The sequence below is a fragment of the Gossypium hirsutum genome, chromosome A02 (genome assembly GCF_007990345.1).
Source record: "Gossypium hirsutum isolate 1008001.06 chromosome A02, Gossypium_hirsutum_v2.1, whole genome shotgun sequence".
Lineage (NCBI taxonomy): Eukaryota > Viridiplantae > Streptophyta > Magnoliopsida > Malvales > Malvaceae > Gossypium > Gossypium hirsutum.
Window position 1 is genome coordinate 68,596,296 of NC_053425.1, and position 22,656 is coordinate 68,618,951.

Genomic DNA, 22,656 nt, shown 5'->3' on the forward strand with positions numbered 1-22,656 from the left:
GGGACACAGTCGTATGTCCTTTTATTTGATTGTTATATGGCCTGGCCACACGGCCATGTGACCCTTGTTTTCAAATTTTGCAACTTTTTCCAAAACTTTCTAATTTGTTTTGAATTAGTTCTGAATTGTTTCTAAATTGATTTTAGGACTTCGAAAGCTCGATTTCAAGCCCAAATGTATATGTATGTTAGGGTTGTAATGAGTTTCAAGTAATTATTATTAAATGATATTATTAATATATTTTGATATTAAAGTGATCTGATTTGCATGGTAATACTCTGTAACCCTAATTCGACGACGGAGATGGGTTAGGGGTGTTACACGCCCCGAACACTTACACGTGTTCGTTCTTATAATATAATTTTTTATAACTTAAATTTCAATAATTTTTTTTAAAAGTTGAATCATGTATAAGTGTTTAGAATGTCATAGGTTAATTAAAGTTAGGTGTAATTATTCGCATAATTACTCTAATTCTTGCCCTCCCCTAATAATTGGAAGATATAATTTAGGTACTCAAATTACACTTAATTCAATTGACCCATCAAATAAAATGGTTGTCCAAATACCCTTCACATGTATAATTTTCAAACATTTACACCAAAATCCAATTATTAAGTATTTAATATTTAAAAGAGCTAATAAATATTAAATTTACCGTTTTGAATAAACTACAAGTTTTAACGTTTAATGATATAATTAGAATTTTTAGGTTAAATTTTGTCATTAGTTCCTTTACTTTGTGAAAATTGTATATCTAATTCTTTATAATTTAATTTGATCAATTTTAGTTCATGTATTTTTTAAATTGGTCAAATCTAATCTTTGTACTTTTCGAATTTTAAAATTTTAGTCTTAACCCTAAAAGTAATAGTTAAATCTGTTTGGTTAAATTTAGTTACGAGTTTTGTACTATACATAAAGTTGTAGATTTAATCCATATGCTTCAATTAGATAATTCTAAGTCCCTAGATTTTTAAAATTTAAAATTTTAGTCTTAACACTAATGGTTGTAGTTTGTAACATAATTTGATCTCTAATTTTTTGTAATGTTATTAATTAGTTTAATATTTTTATAATGTAATTAATTAATTCAAATAATTAATATTGTTAACTTTTTAATTAAAATATTATATGGTTATACATAATTTGAAGGTAGATTTATAAATCTAAAAAGTAGAGGAATAAATTTTTAAAAATAAAAGCATGAGCATTAAATTCCAAATCTACAAAATTTAGAGATTCAAAGTCATAATTGTTTGAATCGATGGGTATCCGTTTGAAGAGAGAAATTAGACCAATTAACTTGAAAACTAATATGGGCCGATTAAATAAGTTAAAAATCGATTGAATTGAGATTTATTTTTTAAATATTTTATTTTTTAATGATTTATTTGATCTAACTATACAAATTAATAATCTTACAAGTTTCATCAACAATCTAATTCTAAAAATCTTATTTAAGATATATTTTAATTTTCAAAATTTTATTCTATAATTTAATATAAACCCAAACCATATATACCATACCAGTTGGATTGAAACGGACCATGTTTGTACTAAAGGTCGTACCCAAATTCGATCCGACCCGCAGGGCAAGTAGATTTAAAGTGAGTTTAGATGGGCGATGCATTTACATATAATTTGTATAAAAATAACAATAGTAATAAAATTAGATATTATAATAATACTGTAGCATTAGATAAAAAATAAGATAAGAGCATCAATCGCACCTAAACGCCAATCCACTAAGCCTTCTTTATGGAATCGTGTTTTTCCGGATTTGCTCGTCGGCGTTACGGTACAAATAAATAAAAAATAATTTTAAAAGGGCAAAAGGAAAAGCCCCTTCTTAAACCCTTACTATCAATTCTCTCTCTCAGTCACACTTCTCCCTCACGCCGCTTACTTTATAATATTTCACCTCCGTCTCCGTTTCAGTTCACCTCATAGCCATCCGCCACCATGGCTCAAATCACGGAGGTCTTGTTCTCTTCCTCTGCTGTTTTATTCTTCAATTTTATGAAGTTAATAAAATTTTCTTAACTGTTTTTGTTTGACTTTCTTTTTGAACCTAATATTCCGAAGTTTACTGAAGTTGGAAGTTTGATTTTTTTTATGGAATGAATTTTGCAGGGAGCTACGGATTCAGTGGATGCGGTATGGTTCAATTTCATGACAACCGAAGAGGTTCGAAAACACAGCGTTTTGAAGCTCACTAACGCCAATTTGCTTGACTTCATGAACCGCCCTATGCCTGGCGGTTTATACGACCCTGTTTTAGGGCCTCTCGAGGATCGAACTCCGTATGTTCTTTGTTTCTTTCCTGAAGATTTCTTTTTTCTTTCTGCTCCGTATATGTTTTTGCCCCATAACATGATAAAAAGTTTGGCATAAAGAGAAACCGATGATATCTATAAAATTAATTACTCGATTAAGAACAAAAAAAATAAAAAAAGCTAACACCTATTCTAACGTAATTTATTCATAAATGATTTTTTTTTTGCATTTTTTGTTTCCATTTTAATTCCTTAAACTGAGCAATAGATACAAAGCATTTGTTTTCTTTTGATGTAATCACATTATTTAAACTTCTAATTTGCAGTTGTAAAAGCTGTGGTCTCTTGAAATTACATTGCCCTGGTCACTGTGGTCACATTGACTTGGTGTCACCGATTTATAATCCCTTGCTGTTCAACTTTTTGCATACACTTGTCCAAAGGACCTGCTTTTTCTGTTATCATTTTAGGGCAGAAAGGACTGAGGTAAATTGTTTTTTTTCTTTAATTTTTTTTTATCTTGGATTATTTTGTTTACTTCTCTAATATATCTTTTACTTTTGGGTTTAAATTTGTTTAGGTTGAGAGATGTATTTCTCAATTGAAACTCATTGGAAAAGGTGATATTGTTGGTGCCAAAAGGTTAGATACAGACTCGAAAGATTCATCATCACATCCAGAGAACAGTGAAGGGTGCCAAAAATTAGGTTCTAGACTACATGAGTCTGAGGCTGTAAACCCAAAAGAATGGACATCTCTTCAGCTTACTGAGGCAATTTCGGTTTTAAATAAATTTCTGAAAGTGAAGTACAAAAGGTGTAAGAACTGTGATGCAAAAAATCCTGCTATTACAAAGCCCACTTTTGGTTGGTTTCACACGGTATATTTCTTATTTTGTCTTTCCTTTTCTCCATTCTCTTGCATACATAACAAACTAAGTCATTTCCTACTATGTAGTCATTGTAGCCAAAAGTAGTAAATACGGAAGCAAGTGCCAAAATATTTTTTATTCGGTATTGGGCCATATCAGTATTGTTGTGTTTTGGTGTAATGCTTTTGGTTTACTAGCAATTTTTCTAGTATTTTCATATACGGACACATTTGTAGCCTATTTCCAAGTTTCCTAATAAGATATATACAACTTTACCTCCATTAGATGCATTTATATGTTCATATACAAACATAAATTTCAAAATTATAAATATTTAACATTTAAAAAACTAAAAGTAAAAATAAAATTTGAGAAAATGTAGTAAATAATTTTAGTTAGGTTCAACAATCTAATTTAATGAACATAGTTGTTTTGTAAATGGAATTATGAAAAAAAATTATCCTGACAAAAAAAAGTTAAAGAAATATCAAAACCTTGAACAAAATCAAATGTGTGAAAAAAAATCAAAACCTTGTACTGATCATTACAGGTCATTATAGGCTGTTATGATTATTACGAACCAGTACAACAACCCAAACAGTATTATACTAGTATTATTTTGGTGTATTTCAAATCAGGTATGTGCTGGTTGCTAGGATAGCAACCACTTTGATTGTATCTGAAGGATTTTTTATGTGTGCATATGATGTATGTGGTTATTTATGTTTTTCTTTTGTTATAATGAAATGTTAAAACACGGTATAAATGTTCCATTTGGCCTTTTGGAGTTTTCAGTTGTATTCTTTCATTTGGATGAATGTGCAAAGAGACTCTGTAGTGGTTTAATTTGATTTATTTAATTAAGATAGTTGTGGCAGTCTTCTTTCCCAACTTGGAATTCTTAAATCTCCTGGTTTCTTACTTCAGAGTGGCATGTCGGGTTCGCAAATGAGGGAAAACGTTATCAGAGGGTGCAAAATGGCAGATACTTTTTCTGGTGAAGTTGGATCTGACATAGAAGATGCCAATGATGCATCTAGCTCCGAAGAGGGTGTTGATATAAAAAAAACGAAGACTCCTGAAATTGGCTTCAAAGGAGCTGACGGTACTAGTGCGAAAGCTCGTAAAAAGGCGAAAGTACCTCTTGAGTTCCTGAAGCAGAAGAATCTGTTTTCGGGGCCTCTTTTGCCATCAGAGGTATGGTTCTTATTTATGTCAAACTATCTGGCATTGTGTTCGTGGTTGCTTTTGTTTACTGTCATTTTGAATAAATATTCATTCTAGAGTTCCTATTCTGCCACAGGTTAAAAAAGTTATGAAACTTTTATGGGAAAATGAGATTGAACTTTGCTCATTGATCAATTGCATCCAGCAGCAAGGGTTAGGTGAGAAAGTGGGTTTTTCCATGTTCTTTTTGGAGACTGTTCTTGTACCTCCTATTAAGTTTCGTGCTCCTACCAAGGGAGGTGATTCTGTAAGTATCCGCATCTCGCAGTATTTCCTTATTTCTTTTCTAGAGGGAGGTTCTGATAAAGCTTAGTCAGCTAGGTTGTCTTCCATTACGTGTTGAGAGTGTGACTGATGGTTGGTTTCATTAAATTCTACTAGTGCCCATTGAAGAACAAGGATTGAAGAATTGGGATGGACTGTGGAATACTCAAGATTGGAAATTGAATTTTAAGCCTTTCATTTCCCTTTTTTGGTTCATTTTAGTTGATCCAAACAAAGGAGTGAAGTATCATTTTTTTTCCTTTTGAAAAGCTTTCCTTCCCATTCTTTTATTAACTTTATCCCACATAACCTAGTAGTTTAAGAGACTCCTATAAATGTCTTTTGGTCAGTTTCGGCTAATTGATTGTTGAGTTTTTGAAAATTGAATGTTCCTATTCTGAATTGCATTTCGTAATTTAGATTGCACACTTTTCTATTCAAATTTCTGTTTCTTTGCTATTGCTGTTGTGTCACATGGACTACGTGTTTTCTTTTAGGAATGAATCTCTGCCAACATCTTTTCACTTTTCGCCCTTGTAGGTGATGGAGCATCCTCAAACTGTTTTACTAAGTAAGGTGTTGCTGGCCAATATATCACTAGGAAATGCTTATAATAATGATCTGCAGAGTTCTAAGGTTATAGTTAGACTATGGATGGATCTGCAGCAGTCAATAAATTTGTTGTTCGACAGCAAAACTGCAATGAGTAAGTACAGTTTCTTCCCATTTCTCAGAGTGCACTGTGTAGGTGAGAAAATAAATAGAAATTGCTTGCTTTTTGAACTTTATTAGCAAAATGTGTTGAACCCATGATGGTTGATACCATATGATACCAGTCATATTGTTGGTATATATCTCTCTCTTAGAAAAGGAAACTTTTTTAATCTCCAAACGTTTCAGATTTTGTACTAGCTTTATCAGTTGTATTGGTCCATACTAGCTTGTACCAGTTTGTATTGGCTTATGCTGGCACATAATATCTTGTACTAGTCTGTACAAAAATTTGATTTTTGATTTCTTTTTTACTTGTTTGATCCTTGTAAACAATTTCTTTTACTTTTCTAGTTGTGTAATTTTTATCATCATAATTTCATTTAAAAATAAAATACATATTACACCATTGACTTTAATTGATGATAAATTATTAGTATTTTTGATATTTATATATTTTATTTATGATTGAAATTTTTAGATGTTAATGATTTACATTTGAAAACTTATATATGCATAAAGATATACATATATATGTTTATGTAATTTAGACATATATTTGCACGTGTATTTAATATATTTGTCAGACAACATAGAAATGAGTTTTATAATTCTATATGAAAATATATTTGAGAAACTCAAAAACCAGAAACAGTACGTCAAAGCACATTGGTGCTAATAGCAAAAGAAAAAAGCGTAGCCTGCTGGTATGGTACTGACTGATTCCTTTGATTGAAAATGGTGTTGGGTGGTGAGACTTCAGAGGTTGCTTTGAGCTAAAGTTTCCACTTCTGGGGCATGAAATGTCTATGTAGCATGTTATGAAGTGAAAATTTACTGGTTTTTTTTTGCACTGGGTGAGCTATAGAGAACATGGCATGCTGGTTGGACTTTGTGTATCAAACATATTGTAGGTAGACCTGTCAATTTTAATATCTGTGTAGTGTTTGTGTATTTTGCTGTATCATAGTCATGTTTTTAGGTATTTTATATTCTATAAATTTTGATTTGTTAATAATTCATATATATAAAAGATTTTGAGACATTTGCGAATTAGTTTTCTTTTTTCTTTTTTCTTCTGTATCATGTAATACAGTGTCTAATGTTGCGGGGTTTAAGTGTAGGCTAGTGAGACATTGATTAAATCTTTCCTTTGGGGGGGGGGTTCTCAATCATCTAATAGGGCCTCATTGAGCTTATCGAGGATATATTTTAATTACTACAGAGGGTGTTACTTAATTCCTGTAGTGACCTCCAGGCATGCAAAATATGCTTTGTTGTGCTAATATGGGGAAGGGGAAAAAAAAAAAGAAAAAAGAACTTCCATTTGTTGAAAGCTAATTTAGATAGTGAATTTGTATCTTCTCTCAAACTGTGCTGCAATAGAAGACAGCAGAGTGAGCACTCCTGTTTCTGTTTCTTTCACATGTGTGCATTCGTAGGAAGGGATGAATGGTGGCATTTTGCTTGCATCTGAATTAGTGTGCAATGTATAAAATACATGGCTTGTACATGTGGCTCTTTGCTTTAGATTAATTATAATTTTAAAAAATTGAGATCTTTCATATATAGTTAGGCTATACTAGTTAACTGGTGCACTCTTTATTCTTTATGGCAGGTCAAAGGAGAGATGTGAGCCCTGGAATATGTCAGTTGCTGGAAAGGAAGGAAGGCATGTTCCGCCAAAAAATGATGGGGAAAAGAGTTAATTTTGCTTGCCGATCTGTTATATCCCCTGATCCTTATTTAGCTGTTAATGAGATTGGAATTCCACCTTATTTTGCATTAAGGTTAACGTATCCTGAGGTAAAATTATCTTTTTAGTCCAACTTGTGGATTAATACATTTTTAGGATTTCTCTCAAAATTAATGCAATGGTGAAATTTGGATTATTACCTTCTCCTTTTATGTATTTTACTTTATCTTGAATCTTGAGATTGGCTTGCAGTGTGAGAAGATTGTTTCTTGCGTTATAAGGATACTATAATTTTTATGGTCTCTTAATCTTGCAGTCTGATGAGTGCTTCTGGTTGCTTTTGCTTGTATCTGTTTACCTTCTGTTTACTATGAGCCTGCGAATATTTATTTGATAGGAGAAATTTTTCAATCATAGGAGAAGCTAGAAATCTTCTGTCTCCATTGACATAGAGCTGGTGGTTATGAAAGGATTATTGGCAAATAGGCCTATAAGTTTCAAGGCTTAATTAGCACATGAAACCAAGTTGATGGGTTTGTATGACAGTTTTATGAGGAAAATGTTCAGGGTTTGCTAACCAAGTATAACCATGCATATGTTGATATGCATTTATTTTCGGACTGACAATAGGGTTGATGCTGATTTAACTCTATTTGATGTATGGAACTTGCTGTAAACAGAAAAAAAGAGGAAGGTATTTACTTTGAAACTCCTTAGGACTTTTTAGGTAATGTCAATAACCAGTCAAACCCTTTTGATGATACATAGTTGATAGACAAGCAAAATGTATGTTTTTTTTTTTGTTCCTTGGTCTTATAAAAACATCACAAAGAAATAAATTATTGCTGTTACTGAATTATGAAGCATATGTACTGATGATAGATGCCTGTTATCCCTTCCTAAATACATATAAGGAAGTCTAAGAGGGGAGAGAGGATTCCAACCTTTCATTGCTCTTCTCTAGGCTAAAGTGATTTTAAACTTTAAAATTTAAAATTAAACCTTTTCTACAATTTAAGATGCATATTTACTGATGGTAGATGCCTGTTATCTTTTCCTAAATACATATAAGGAAGTCTAAGAGGCGAGAGAGGATTCCAACCTTGCATTGCTCCTCTCTACGCTAAAAAGAATTTAAAATTAAACCTTTGCTACCATTAAGATGCACAGCTGAATTATGTGCAGAATTTCTTATTAGTGGTCATGCGACCAAATTAAAATTGTAAGGTGCTATGTTAGAATATGTAATTTTATTTTAATAATGAGCTCAGTTTGAAATGTATGCAATATTTCTCTGTACCGATTTTCTATTTTTTTTAGGAAATAAATCCTTTTGGAAGTGCACTTGAAAATCATTGATTTCCGAATTTTTTCGTATGCTTTTTCCCCCTTTAACTGTTGATGTGTTTGCAGAGAGTGACTCCTTGGAATGTCGTAAAGTTGAGGGAAGCAATTATAAATGGCTCTGAAATTCACCCTGGGGCAACACATTATGTTGATAAGTTATCCACCCAAAGACTGCCACCTAACAGAAAAGCACGAATTTCCATATCTAGAAAATTACCTTCATCAAGAGGAGCTATCACCCAACCTGGAAAGAATTTTGACTATGAATTTGAAGGAAAAATTGTTCTTCGGCACTTGCAAGATGGAGATGTTGTGCTAGTAAATCGACAGGTACTTGGACCTTATCAATTACTTGCAGTACTGATCCATACAAGTAGTCTGTTTATATTCATACAAGTAGTCTGTTGTCTTAAAAATAGGAATTTTGCTTGGTGAGGTGAAAAATGCAGGAAACTGGAATCCTCTGCATAATAGTGGGGCTTATATTTAAGTTTTTCTATTCATCTCTAATGAGGAAAGAATATAGAGAATGGAAATAGTACCCATTTTAAATAACGTCTGTCATCTGTTGTGGGAAAGTTATGGTGTAATAGACTAAGTGCCACTTGATCTGATGTGCTACAAGAGACTTGACTCTGTTGCTGTCCAATCCTCTCACGAAGTCCATCTTATTCCGTCCCATCACTTTCTGTTACATGTTCATTCTATTATCTTGCTCTTAATATTCAAGTGGTTAAAGGATAACTGAAGGTTATTGACAAGAGTTTAGATATCGGCTTTTGTAATATTTATTTTGCTTGGAAGGTTCTTAATCCTATCCCACATTTTTTCTTGTCTTGACAAACTTGTTTGTGGTTACTGTCTTTTTTTTCTTGTCCAACTTGTTACTGTATTCACTTTACTTTGCTTTAGTGGATGCGCATGCTAATGACTCTGTTGGGACAGTGGCAAACTGCTTGTGAGTGTTCTACTTTGTAAAGAAACGGAATGAGACCTTTAATGTTGTATAAGGTAGTGTAAAATTGTAAATCTTGTAGAGCCAATGGATCATGGTATATAATTATTCAGTAGCAGATTAGTTGTATTCTATATTGGTAAATCTTATTTATCTCTTCTAAAGTTTTATGGTTCAGTGTAATTTGCTCATGGAAATCATGAAAAGATTATCAATGTTTGCTATAGTTTGAAAGTGTTTGCACTTTTTTCGAATGAAACCTTATGTCTTTCTTTGAGGTGTTCTATATAGCGTGAATCACATTTCTGATTAAATACTTCTTTTGTTGCATTTTTTTTTTCATGAGTTTGAGTTTGATTCAAACTTTTTTCTGGCAGCCTACACTTCACAAGCCGAGTATAATGGCACACGTAGTTCGTGTGTTGAAGGGGGAGAAGACAATCCGTATGCACTATGCAAATTGCAGGTTGCTATCATATGAACTATGAATGATACATGCATGTTTATTGAGTAAGAACTAGAATAGATAATAGCACACACATGCTGAACTGTAATTACATGTTAAGGTATGTGTATACAGCACCCAGTATTGGGAAGGGTCTAAGATGCACTGTAGGTGCTAGAATGATTATATTTCTTAGGGCGTAAGGTGTGGAAAAAAGTGCTAGCTGGAGCAAAGGTAAAATATGTGTTTATGTGTTTCTTGTACGAGTCTGTGTAGAGATATGAAATAAGCTTAAGATATACAATTTGGATAAAAACTTTTAAGAAGTGATTTGCAAAATTTCCTTTCTCTTGTTGTGCAACTTTCCTGATTTTGTTGTTGAATGCTCAAAGATTAAGTTGAGAATTTGATATTTCCCCATTTTTAATTGTCAAACATACAGAGAACTTCAACCATGTGGGCTTTTTTTTGCTCCAAATGCCCTACCAAAAAAGTGTGCTTAGGCATACTAGGTCTGTGACTGATCTTATGTGCCTCACTTTAAAGAGTTTGAGGTGTTTTTCTTCCTTTGAACAATGCTGAGGGACACTCAGGCATACTCCTTAACAATCTGGACTAGACCCACCTATACATGACATACATGTATTATTAATTATTAATTGTTAATTCTACTTTATAACTGCTATCAGTTCTGATATTAGTTTCTTTGTTCTGGTTTCAGTACATACAATGCTGATTTTGACGGTGATGAAATAAATGTACATTTCCCACAAGATGAAATTTCTCGTGCTGAAGCATACAACATCGTTAATGCAAATAACCAATATGTCAGACCTTCGAATGGCGAACCACTAAGAGCCTTAATTCAGGTTTTGAATGCATTATAGTGATTTTGCATGATGGTGACTTTCTTCTCCCTACACTTCTCAATATAACTGGTAACTCTATTTGTGTTTTCTTTTTCAACTTTAGGATCATATTGTTAGTGCTGTACTTCTCACAAAGAGGGATACTTTCTTAAGCCGTGATGAGTTTAATCAGCTTTTGTATAGCTCTGGGGTTTCTGGCTTAGCCCAACATCCTCGCTTAGGTAAATCTGGTCAGAAAGTACTCATTTCAAATTCTGAAGAAGGGATGCTGCCTATTCTACCTGCAATATTGAAACCAAAAACTCTTTGGACAGGGAAGCAGGTTGGTAAATAGGCTAGGAAGCTTTTATATCTGTTACACGCTCTTGTTAAATTTTCTGTTGCATGGGATTGAGATTGTGGTAAAATATTGCTGAGAGTTACTGGATGTAAATTAGGGTTATACATATACAACTCTTGGTTTGTTCCCTTATGTTTTACTTTATGCTCAAATTTTCTATTTGTTTGGTTTACTTTTCATGTATCTAACAATTACATTTGGTAACAGTTTACTCTTCTCTTTTCTCCATCCATTTTTCTAGGTCATCACTGCTGTTCTAAATCATATTACCAGGGGTCGTCCACCATTTACGGTGGAAAAAACTGGCAAAACCCCACGTGATTTTTTCAAGAACAGATCAAATGAAAATAAACCAAAAAGTGGTGGCCAAGAAGGCAAGGATGCTGGAAAAAACTCAAATAAAGAACCTGATGAAGAAAAAATATTGATTTACAAAAATGACTTGGTGCGTGGTGTGATTGATAAGGCTCAGTTTGCTGATTATGGTCTAGTTCATACAGTTCAAGAGCTATATGGTTCAAACACTGCAGGCTTTCTGCTGTCAGTATTCAGTCGTCTCTTTACAGTTTTCTTGCAGGTCAGCTAGTTTTAATATCTAAAATTCACTTCTTAATGTTGCAGCATATGGTATTTGATATTCAAACTTGCTTGATATAACATTGATGATGCAGATGCATGGTTTCACATGTGGTGTAGATGACCTTTTGATAATGAATGATAAAGACATTGAAAGGAAGAAGCAACTTGAAGAATGTGAAAAGAAAGTGACAGAAGCACATTATGAGTTTTGTGCAGTCAAGGTGGATGCTGAAATAGGTATGTTGAATTTTTGAATGCTTCTTAAAATATCCTGTTTCTGTTGCAAGTTACTGTCAAGTTTATTGTAGTTATATAAAGGCTTATATTTCGTTTTTGTACGAGGTAAATTGCACTGAATGATTGGTTCTTGTGTCTGCCATATTGACTATGGGTCTTTTCAGATAGTCTATATCTTTTGTTGGTTGGTTGATGTAGCATTTTGGTTGTACATGGTAGTTTACAACTATAATTTATTGAAAAGATATGTTGCTCGACTTATGAAGGTTTTTTAGTCGACTTATGAAGGTTTTTTAGTTGACTTATGTAGAGTTATTTTACTATTAATACTACCTCGTTTTCTGAATGCTTGAATTACACATTTTTCTCTAATTTTGTTTCTTTAGAATTACATAAGAGAACATTTAAGAAATATTATACTAGATCACTTGGAATTCTTCTATATATGGTCCAATGCATGTATGTTTTGAAGCCTGCAAATATCTCTTCCACTTGCCTCCTCTTTCAAAATTTGTAGTTAAGATGTCATTCATGTGATGTCATCGTGGGAAATGTATTTGAGAGTGCTAATTCTTTGTTAAGCACTAAAGCAAGCAAACTTCCTAACCAAAGGGAGCTGCTTGATGTTTTTAGTAACGGAAGAGAAGAAATTAAACAGTTAATCATTTCAAAGTAAAGAAGAAATCAACAGTTAGATAATCAATTAAAAGCAAAGCAATTGAGAAATCCTGTAAACAGTGATTAGAGGAGAGAAATCTGCCACCTTATTAGGCAGATAAAGTGGAAGTGAACCAATGAGAAACTAGAAAAAAATCAAAACAAAAAACATGTTGCTTTTACAAAAAGAGTTATCATCTACTGTTTGTTTTGCCGTAATATAATTCAGTAAGCATTTTGATAGCAGTCGGCTAACAAGATTAACCAACAAAGAGACAATTGTAATCATATTTCCTTTGAAACAAGTTTGAGGAAAGTTTAACTTTGGGTGGCCTGACGTTTATGATTAACTACATATTAAAGTTATGCTCCTCGAAATTTGTTGCTATAAGTCCTTTCCGAAAGAAAACAAAAATAATTAAATATTTAAACCATTCTATTTTATTTCTCATTTATGACTGACAGCTTACTGAGCATGGAAGGTTATATAAATCTGTGCAGTACCTTTAAAAAGTTTCTTTCATAGAATAATGATTCATTCTCTTTTCATTTTCTTCATATAATAGTGAGCCACATTCAAGAAGTCGCTGCCTCTTTCACAACATTTGTAATTTGTCATGTGGCTGATCTCCTTAATTTTTTTTGGCTTCTTCATATGTTAGAAGTTGCATATGCATACTATTTTCTATTAACATTGTAACACAAACGTAATGTCTTGATATGTTTCAGCTCCAATAGAACTGCAATTGAAAATCGAGAAAACCATACGCAGAGATGGAGAGGCTGCACTTACAGCCTTGGATAGAACAATGATTAGTGTGCTTAACAAGAACTCAAGCCAAGGTGTTCTTACCGAGCTGTTGTCTGAGGGTTTAGTAAAACCTATGGGAAGGAACTGTATATCTCTAATGACTACAACTGGGGCTAAAGGAAGTAAGGTAGTTTTCTGCTTTTGATATATTTCTGACTTCAACATGGGTATTGTAGCACAATTTGGTATTATACATATATGTTCTTCTGTGTATGTGTCTGGGGTCAGAAAGAACTCTATAGGAATTATTTACTGGTGTCTGTTGCCAATATCTGAACTTTTTCAAGTAATCTTTGACTAGTCCTATGTATCCTCTACAGACTTTAGTTGTTTTAGAGTGTTGGTTTGCATGCATAAATGCTAGTGCTTTTTAATTTTTTATTTATTTTCTATTAAGTTGTTAAGGATTTAATTTTACATGGATTTGAGAATATTATAGATATCACATTTGGATCCACTTTCCAACTGTTTCCAGCTTTTCATCATGATGGTAGGGTTGTGAAGATTCTAGAACTCCTGGTTTATGATAAAGTTTTTACTCATAATATTGGAATTCATCATGGATAAGGTGTTCAAAGATTATTGTTATAAAAGCAAACAAAGTGTACTCATGCTATTGCCTCAATGTAACACTGAAGAGCACTTGTAGGTTGATTCTAACTATTTGCACTATGCTCCAAACAGGTTAATTTTCAGCAAATCTCATCTTTCCTTGGTCAACAAGAGTTAGAAGGGAAGCGAGTGCCACGGATGGTTTCTGGTAAAACATTGCCCTGTTTCCATCCATGGGACTGGGCAGCTAGAGCTGGTGGTTTCATCAGTGATCGTTTTCTTACTGGTCTTCGGCCACAAGAATATTATTTCCATTGTATGGCTGGGCGTGAAGGGTAAACCAAGCTTGATCCTCAGTTCTTTTTTGTCTTTTTTAGTGGGAATATGCTTTCTTCCTTGAAGCTTATGTGGAATTTGATCTATACTATGAAATTATGCTTTTTTTTTTTTACGGCTCTCCATATCGTACCTAGAGTAGAACCTCGTCTTTTTGCTGATGGACAGGCATTATGCAGACTCTCCATATGCTTTTGTTGTTGGGAAGTAATATATATTACAGGCCTTTTTCTTATATTATCTAGTTTTGTTTCCTTCTTCAAGCCAGTTTCTGTTCTTGTCTCCCACTTGATGGCTGTTTTGGTGGTATTCTTGAATGGTTGCTACTTTTTATGCTGAATATGTTGTATGGAGCTGGTTGATATCAATGGTAATGTTGAGCTCTAGACATGTTTAGTTGAATGCCTTTGGATATTTAGGTAGCTAGAGTGGGTAATTGCAAAATGTAGAATTGGGGTTCTGGGAGATCGCTTTGTGGATTTAGAAACTGAAGAAAGAAATTTCTTACTAATTGTGTTGTCATGGTTCTGCAAATCCTTTTGATGTTGAAGCTGATGCAAGAGAATGTGTGATGTATCTATTTGGACTTAGTGATTATTAAACTATCTGAGTGAATTTATCAGTTGAAGACATCTTGGATTTATATCCTGACTTCTAAATTTTGTGGGTCATGGTAGGAAAAAGTTTAGAATTACCAAAGCGAGAAGGATAGAGTAATAGATGGGAACCATATTATAAAAACCCTGTCTGGTTTATGAGGACTATGGCTGGTTTTTTTTGATTTAATGAGTAAAGTTCTTTTTTTAATGGACTAACATGCATTTTCCTGCTCTTTGTTTACCCTTTTGTTCATATATTTTTTCCGTGCATGCATTCTTTAGCACATTAAAGTGCTGCTTCATATGCTGAATTATGGCATTCTGACACGAAATTGTTATGATGATAGAAGTAGCATTATGGTTATAAAATTTTTTGGAATTTGCAACTGTTCATGTACGAAAATGCATTATAGCTGTTCTGTTCTTGTTCCTTTGCTTAACCTTTTATCCTCTGTTCTATAGTCTAGTTGATACGGCAGTCAAAACATCTCGTAGTGGATACCTCCAGAGATGCCTCATAAAGAATCTGGAGTGTTTGAAAATCAGTTATGATCATACTGTTCGTGATGCTGATGGTTCAATTGTTCAGTTTAACTATGGGGAAGATGGTATTGATGTCCATCAGACAAGCTTTGTAACGAAGTTTGAAGCACTAGCATTAGTAAGAATTTCTTCCTGATTGTTTGAGTCTGAACTCTAATTAAAACTAGTTTCTTATTGTTCTTCTCTCTTTGTTTTCAGAATCGTGATGTGATGTCCGAAAAGCTTAGTTCCATGCTCGGGGAACCTTATGACTCTGGAAAAATATTGCCTGATGGTCTTAGAGACAAAGTTGTGCAGTTTATAAAGGATAACCGGCAGCAGAAGATAAGGACAAAAAACTTCTTAAAACTGTTGAAGCTTAAATTTCTTTCTAGTCTAGCCCAGCCAGGAGAACCTGTTGGTGTGCTTGCTGCTCAATCTGTTGGAGAACCTTCAACACAAATGACGTAAGATGCTTTTTTACTTTCAGGAGAAGAGTTAACTTCTCTATTTGGTATAGTGTAGTATAAATGACTTTATGCTCAATATGATAGTCAAGCAACATAAGTTTTAATGGTAAAGCAAAAATTTCATGCTTTTTTAGGGTCTTCCTTAAGTTCATTCTGTTAGGGTCCTTTGTTTAACATGATTTTTATGAAGCAAACTAATTTGTATTGTTAGAATATAGAGCAACCATATCTTTGGGCATATGGATTCTTATGTTATATTAACAGAATTATTTAATGGAAGGATCATAATTCAAACTGTTTTTTCATGGGACTAAAAAACACAATAATGAGATTTTGGAATGAAAATCATTGCAGACATCCTGTCTAAGGTGGACATACTTTGTACTTGTAATCAGTGTTGTTAAGATGCGTGTCTAGGCGCGTCTGTGCCTTAGCACTAGACCACAAAAGTGCCTTAAACTCTTTCAGACAAGGCACATGGTGTGCGCCTAGACATGATATTTTGTAAGGCAATGGGCGTTAGAAAAACACATGACTAACATTTTATTTCTTGTATTTTCTACCTTTTCATTGGATATACCTTTACTAGTAACTAGTAAGAAAGGGATAGTATTGAACTCATGCAAAACTTACGACATATGCATATTGTGATCCTTTTCTTGCACCTTTCACTCAGGCTATCTCTTTTTTGTGCCCTGTGCCAGAGGCAATATCAGGGTTCTAGCACCTATAGTGCACTTTGTGCCCTTGACAACTCTGCTTGTAATCTTTGGTTGCATGCATTTGTTTCTCTTAGCTTGTTTAAGGCAGTTGTATGCACCATTGGGGGATGCTAGAGTAAAATTTACTTTTCAAGAATTGGATTTTAGACAGGTAGAACACGACCAGCATGCTAAATTTTCCAGTTAGTGAAGTTTGTTTTTGTTAATGTATTAGAGCATTATTATGCTTGGAGGATGTATCTGTAAATCATGCTTGACAAAGTTTTTGGAAGCAGTTCATTTATTTATGTATTTGGAAGCAACTCTGCTTGTAATCCTTGGTTGCATGCATTTGTTTCTCTTAGCATGTTTAAGGCAGTTTTATGCACCATTGGGGGATGCTAGAGTAAAATTTACTTTCGAGAATTGGATTTTAAACAAGTAGAACACAACGAGCATGCTAAATTTTTCCAGTTACTGAAGTTTTTTTTTGTTAATGTATTAGAGCATTTTTATGCTGGGAGGATGTATCTATAAATCATGCTTGACAACGTTTTTGGAAGCATATATTAGCTTGCTGGGTAAGCAGTTTTATTTATGGGCCCCTACTATTAGTTTTTCTGATATATTAGCTTGCTGGGTTCTAGCCAATCATGCTTGACAACTGCTAGTTCCCTTGTGTATTTTTCCAGGTTTCATATAGACATTCTCGTGTTCGTAGTACATATGCAATTGTGTATATCCTTACATGCTACTTTCTTCTATGGTGTGAGGATATATAAAAATATAATTCACACAATTTAATTGTATTTTTAAGGTGTTTAAGTATGTAATATATATTCTGTTTCTGTGTCTTTGCCTTGTTCTTTGTCAAATTCATTTGGATATTCTGTTCTCAGGCTGAATACTTTTCATCTTGCGGGGCGGGGTGAAATGAATGTTACACTGGGTATTCCACGCTTGCAAGAGATCTTAATGACTGCTTCAATTGATATCAAGACTCCAGTTATGACATGCCCTTTGCATAAAGGGAAAACAAAGTAAGTTGCTAGTCACCTGTGAGTTAAGCCTCTGTTGATTATTTTTATAAATTGCTTGTCAGTTCTGTCTCCCTTGATCAATATTCATGAAGATTCCTGGACTACTTGTGAACTTACTAGGGCTAGGATGCGTAAGATCATTAGAAATAGGAGTGAGACTCAGCTTCTATAAAACCATCAAGCATATGAAGGTCCTCTTGGTTCAAGTGAATCCTAGATTAGACACGACAACTTGTTGCTATGGTCTATACTTATAAAACAATGATTAATTGAAAACTGGATGCAAAAACTAAATTCAGGTTCAACTATTAAGCTGCGTTTGTAATGCATAATGTTAAATGAAAAAAGGATTAAGGAAATAAAGACTGCATTGTGTCTAATACCTAGTAAGATTTTTTTTCATTTAGCCATTTGCATGTGTTACAATCTGGTAAGAATAAGGGTATTAAGACTGCAGTTTATGGTAATAATACAAAGTTCTTAAGAAATAGGGAAATTGAGCACAGAAAAAGGGATCTGGCTAAGAGATGATCTGTGAGCATTTAAGGTTGGTTGGATCACCCAATCAAGCCGGAAAATCTCTTGTTGTAGTCTCTTAATCTGTCCCCAAAAGAAAAGAGTACATTTGATATTTGTATAGGCTACTAGCTTACTACCAACTCTAAAAGTAACGTAATCACAAGTACCATTTCTAGTAGAACTTTAGGAAAGTATTTGGGACTCGAAAATTTTACACCTTAAAACAATACTTGATAGTTCAGCCCCTCATTTAGCTTATTAGTGTTCTGATCAGGTATCTCACGCCACAAAATCTAATTCACTCATTCTATGCTAATCAACGATTTGAAATCCTATTCTCTTCTGGTGATTACCAATCTGAGAGGATATTTTTATTTTTATATCACCCTGTCTAACATCCTGTAAACCAAATGCATCCTTAAATAATAATGAATTTGACTGAAGGAAATAGTTGTAAATAATTTTTTTTTGATCAAGCTGAAATTTTTAAGTTTATGAGATATTTTATCTACACGTTTAAATCTGAAGCATATTGGTTTCCTACTTTTATATTCTCTTTAGCTGACTGTTAGTTCTGAAATTTTGAGCAAAAGACAATTCAGAGCTGGGCTGGTCTAAGACATAAACTTTTATTAAATTAGTTAATTAGAATGAAATTTGGGCCCAAATATGTGTTCCTTTCTGAAACTCAAGTTGTAATGGAAACAAGAGTCCTGATCAATGCCCCCTATTCCCCCCCCCCCCTTTTCTTTTTCACCATTTCCCTCACAACCACCACATCTCCTTTCATTTATTAGCCCAGTCGTAGCAATGGAACTGGAGTTCCTTCCACCCTCCCTCTATTTCTCTTTTCTCTGTGGTCATAGCTCATGCAATGTATGTAACCAAATTTGAACAGCTGCATAAGCATTGCTCTTGTATTTCTGTCACAGTAAAACAGGTGCGTTGACCTTGAATAATAATGAATTTGACTGAAGGAAATAGTTGTGAATAATTTTTGTTTTGATCAAGCTGAAATTTTTAAGTTTATGAGATATTTTATCTACACCTTTAAATCTAAAGCATATTGGTTTCAATACTTTTATATTCTCTTTAGCTGACTGTTAGTTCTGAAACTTTGAGCAAAAGACAATTCAGAGCTGGGCTGGTCTAAGACATAAACTTTTATTAAATTAGTTAATTAGAATGAAATTTGGGCCCAAATATGTGTTCCTTTCTGAAACTCAAGTTGAAATGGAAACAAGAGTCCTGATCAATGCCCCCTATTCTCCCCCCCTTTCTTTTTCACCATTTCCCTCACAACAACATCTCCTTTCATTTATTAGCCTGGTCATAGCAATGGAACTGGAGTTCCTTCCACCCTCCCTATTTCTCTTTTCTCTGTGGTCATAGCTCATGCAATGTATGTAACCAAATTTGAACAGCTGCATAAGCATTGCTCTTGTATTTCTGTCACAGTAAAACAGGTACATTGACCTGGGATGGCAAGTCCATGTAAGGAATAAGGAAATCTTTAAGAATTATTTTCAATTGAAAACTAGCCAACATGCCTTCTTTGATAGAGTGATCAGAAGCAGGTTTCTTCAAGTCCTGACTTAGTTCAAATGCACTTTTAGGTAATTTTTTTGTACATCAGAAAGATAATATTAATAATGAGGAACCCTTCCTCTTCAAATTGCTTCAGTTAAAGAGTAAGAACTTGGTGGTTTTGATGGTATGTTTAGAGCTCCAACTCCCAAATGAAAATGTTTTGCAAATGAGGGAGATTCTACTTTTCTCCTTCCCCTTCTGCAAATCCAAACGAACCTCATCTCTTTACTAAAGTCTTTGTCAGGTAGTCTGTCTGCACTGTTTGCCAAGTTGTTCAGCTTTAGATTTGTAACTACTAGAATGTATTTTGCATGTGCAGGGAGGATGCCTTACGTCTTGCTGATAAGATGAAGAAAATCACGGTCGCAGAAATATTAGAGAGTATGGGAGTATCTGTCACACCATTTGCTGTTTACAATGGTGATATTTGTAGTATCTATAAACTCAAGATGAGGCTTGGCAAACCTGGACGATATTTGAAGAACAGTGATATTACTGTAACAGATTGTCAGCACATCTTAGAGGTAGTGTTTTTGAGAGAGTTAGAGGACGCCATACAGAATCATCTGGTTTTGCTCTCCAGAATTAGTGGCATAAAAAATTTTATGCCTGATTCACGACCAAATGCTTCAAGTGAAACAGATGAAGATGTTCCTGAAAGCAGATCTCATGAGACTGAGAATGATGATGATACTGATGATGAAGGAAGAGCCGAGGATCTTGGTCTTGATGCACAAAAACAGAAACAGCAAGCTACAGATGAGATGGATTATGAAGATGGTTCTGAAGAGGAACAAATGAGGGGGCATCTTTGGCTGGGTTGGAAAGTGAAAATGATATGTCTGAGGATGAGAATGGAACTATTGAAAATAATGTGATTGGATCAGATAATGAAAAGGATGATATTTTTCATGGTTCACCAAACGCAGAAGACGGATCTAAGCTAAAGTCAAGGGAGGGAAACACCAGAACAGAACCCAAAAGAAAAAGATGAGAGGAAAGTTCATTAGGAAGGAGACTGATAGAGCAATATTCAGTGCTACAAAAGGATTGGTCTTTGAGGTCCATTTTAAGTTTGTAAATGAACCTCATATTTTACTGGCTCAGGTACTTCTTTTTTCCTGGTTATTCATCACAGCATGGTTTCGTACGTATCTAATTTCCTCCTAAGACCACCCCCATATACATGAAATAAATTGAAAATGAAGTTGATCATAAAGGCAGAATATTTTCTTGTTCTCTTTCACTATTAAATTTTCTTAAGACCACTGGCCACCTATGGAATAGGGATGTGAAACTGTAAAAATATTGCGATTCTGGTTTAATATAATCTTGTCCTACTTTATAGGAACATTTTCTTCTGTTTCACTATTAAATTTTCTTGAGACCACTGGCCACCTATGGTATAGTGATGTGAAACAGAAAATATGCTGATTCTGGTTAAATATTATCTTCCCCTGCTTGTTATTTTGTGTACTTTTGGATGGATGTTTACATTTAAATTTGAAGGGAAGTAGTTCTTGAAAGAGCCAATGAACCTTTGTTGCTTATGAGAAGTTCAATTTTAGTTTAACTAATGCACACTTTGGTTCATTCTGGTATAATCTTCTGCAGATTGCTGAGAAGACTGCAAAGAAGGTTTACATCCAGAGCTTTGGAAAGATTGACCAATGTCGAGTGACAGACTGTAGTGAGAATCAAGTTTTTTACTATGGTGAGGATCCGAAACAAAGGAAGAGTCCATCTGGCAAAGCCAATAGACCAGGATTGCACACAGCTGGAGTGGATTTTGGTGCTTTTTGGAAGATGGAAGGTCACCTTGATGTTAGGTATTTATATTCCAATAACATTCATGCAATGCTTAATACTTATGGAGTGGAAGCTGCAAGAGAAACCATAATTAGCGAGATCAGTAATGTTTTCACATCTTATGGGATCGGTGTCAATATTCGCCACCTAACACTTATTGCTGATTTTATGACCCACTCTGGAAGGTATCGACCTATGAGCCGACTTGGTAGTATAGCAGAATGTATATCACCTTTCAGCAAGATGTCATTTGAGACAGCTTCTAAATTTATTGTTGATGCGGCAAAACATGGGCTGGTGGATAACTTGGAGACACCATCATCCAGAATCTGCCTTGGATTGCCAGTGAAAATGGGCACTGGATCCTTTGGTTTGATGCAGAAAGTGGAGATTTGATGTATTATTTAAATCATTCACTAGCTTTTGGAAAGCTCGCAAAGGGGAGCCCATCCTTGGGTATGAATGATACTAAAAATATCTTGAATAGCTTCAGTTTTTTCCCAGATGAAAGCAAGGGCTCACCGACTCACTCATTGAGTTTATTCGGCCGGTAAGTTTTACTGGACGTATAATGGATTCGGAAAAGATTAAATTTTAGGTGTGCATTGTTAGAGAAAGGCTTAAATTTTGATAAACGATTTATTCATATATTTTCTTTAATATGGCTTATTAATTCGGAAGTCCTGATGATGGAATTATGTCTTGGGTCCGTTAGTGGGCGGAATACATTGCGGTGCAAGTCATTGATTATTGTCTTGGGAGATTCTGCCATGAGCTCATAAAAGAGTTTTGGAAAAGCTCCAAAATAATGTGAACAATTAGATTAGTAATAATGAAATTCTATCCATTGGATGAAAGAAAATAGGTTAATAAAGGTGGAAACTTGTATTTCCTGGCTATCGGTATCCAAGACACCAAACAAATCTGAAATTGGTGGAGAAAAACGTATTTGATAAAAAAAAAAACCTAAATTCCCACTTGTTTTCATCACCGTTGAAGTCTCCCTTTATCGTTTCTTCATCTATAAATTTTTACAAGATTAAGTTAGCTCGATATTTCTTGCGTTATTGTTTGTTATGGAGGCTGTCTTCAATGGACTCTAACCTTGTATTGTACCTGCAAAATAAACCAAAAAGAAGAAACAAAGGAGAAATTACAGCAAAAAAGAAAAAAAAAGCTTGGGAGCAAGTAGGTTGAAAAGAAATATATTTGAAGGTTAATAAGGCTGAT

At 34.0% G+C, this 22,656-nt stretch overlaps 1 protein-coding gene across 1 annotated transcript; it reads left to right on the top strand.

Annotated features, from left to right (window-relative positions):
- The first annotated feature begins 1,822 nt into the window (after nucleotides 1-1,822).
- Nucleotides 1,823-22,086, top strand: LOC107951811 (DNA-directed RNA polymerase I subunit 1). Its single transcript, XM_041079273.1, is given in 23 exon segments — nucleotides 1,823-1,983; nucleotides 2,137-2,306; nucleotides 2,606-2,765; nucleotides 2,860-3,159; nucleotides 4,078-4,347; nucleotides 4,454-4,624; nucleotides 5,182-5,347; nucleotides 6,971-7,158; nucleotides 8,462-8,725; nucleotides 9,728-9,816; nucleotides 10,517-10,664; nucleotides 10,768-10,986; nucleotides 11,246-11,581; nucleotides 11,676-11,820; nucleotides 13,207-13,415; nucleotides 13,973-14,175; nucleotides 15,238-15,436; nucleotides 15,517-15,764; nucleotides 17,368-17,508; nucleotides 19,937-20,406; nucleotides 20,409-20,531; nucleotides 20,567-20,724; nucleotides 21,232-22,086. Coding segments are annotated over 23 exon segments (4,986 nt in total). The 5' UTR covers nucleotides 1,823-1,965; the 3' UTR covers nucleotides 21,823-22,086.
- Nucleotides 22,087-22,656: the final 570 nt, after the last annotated feature.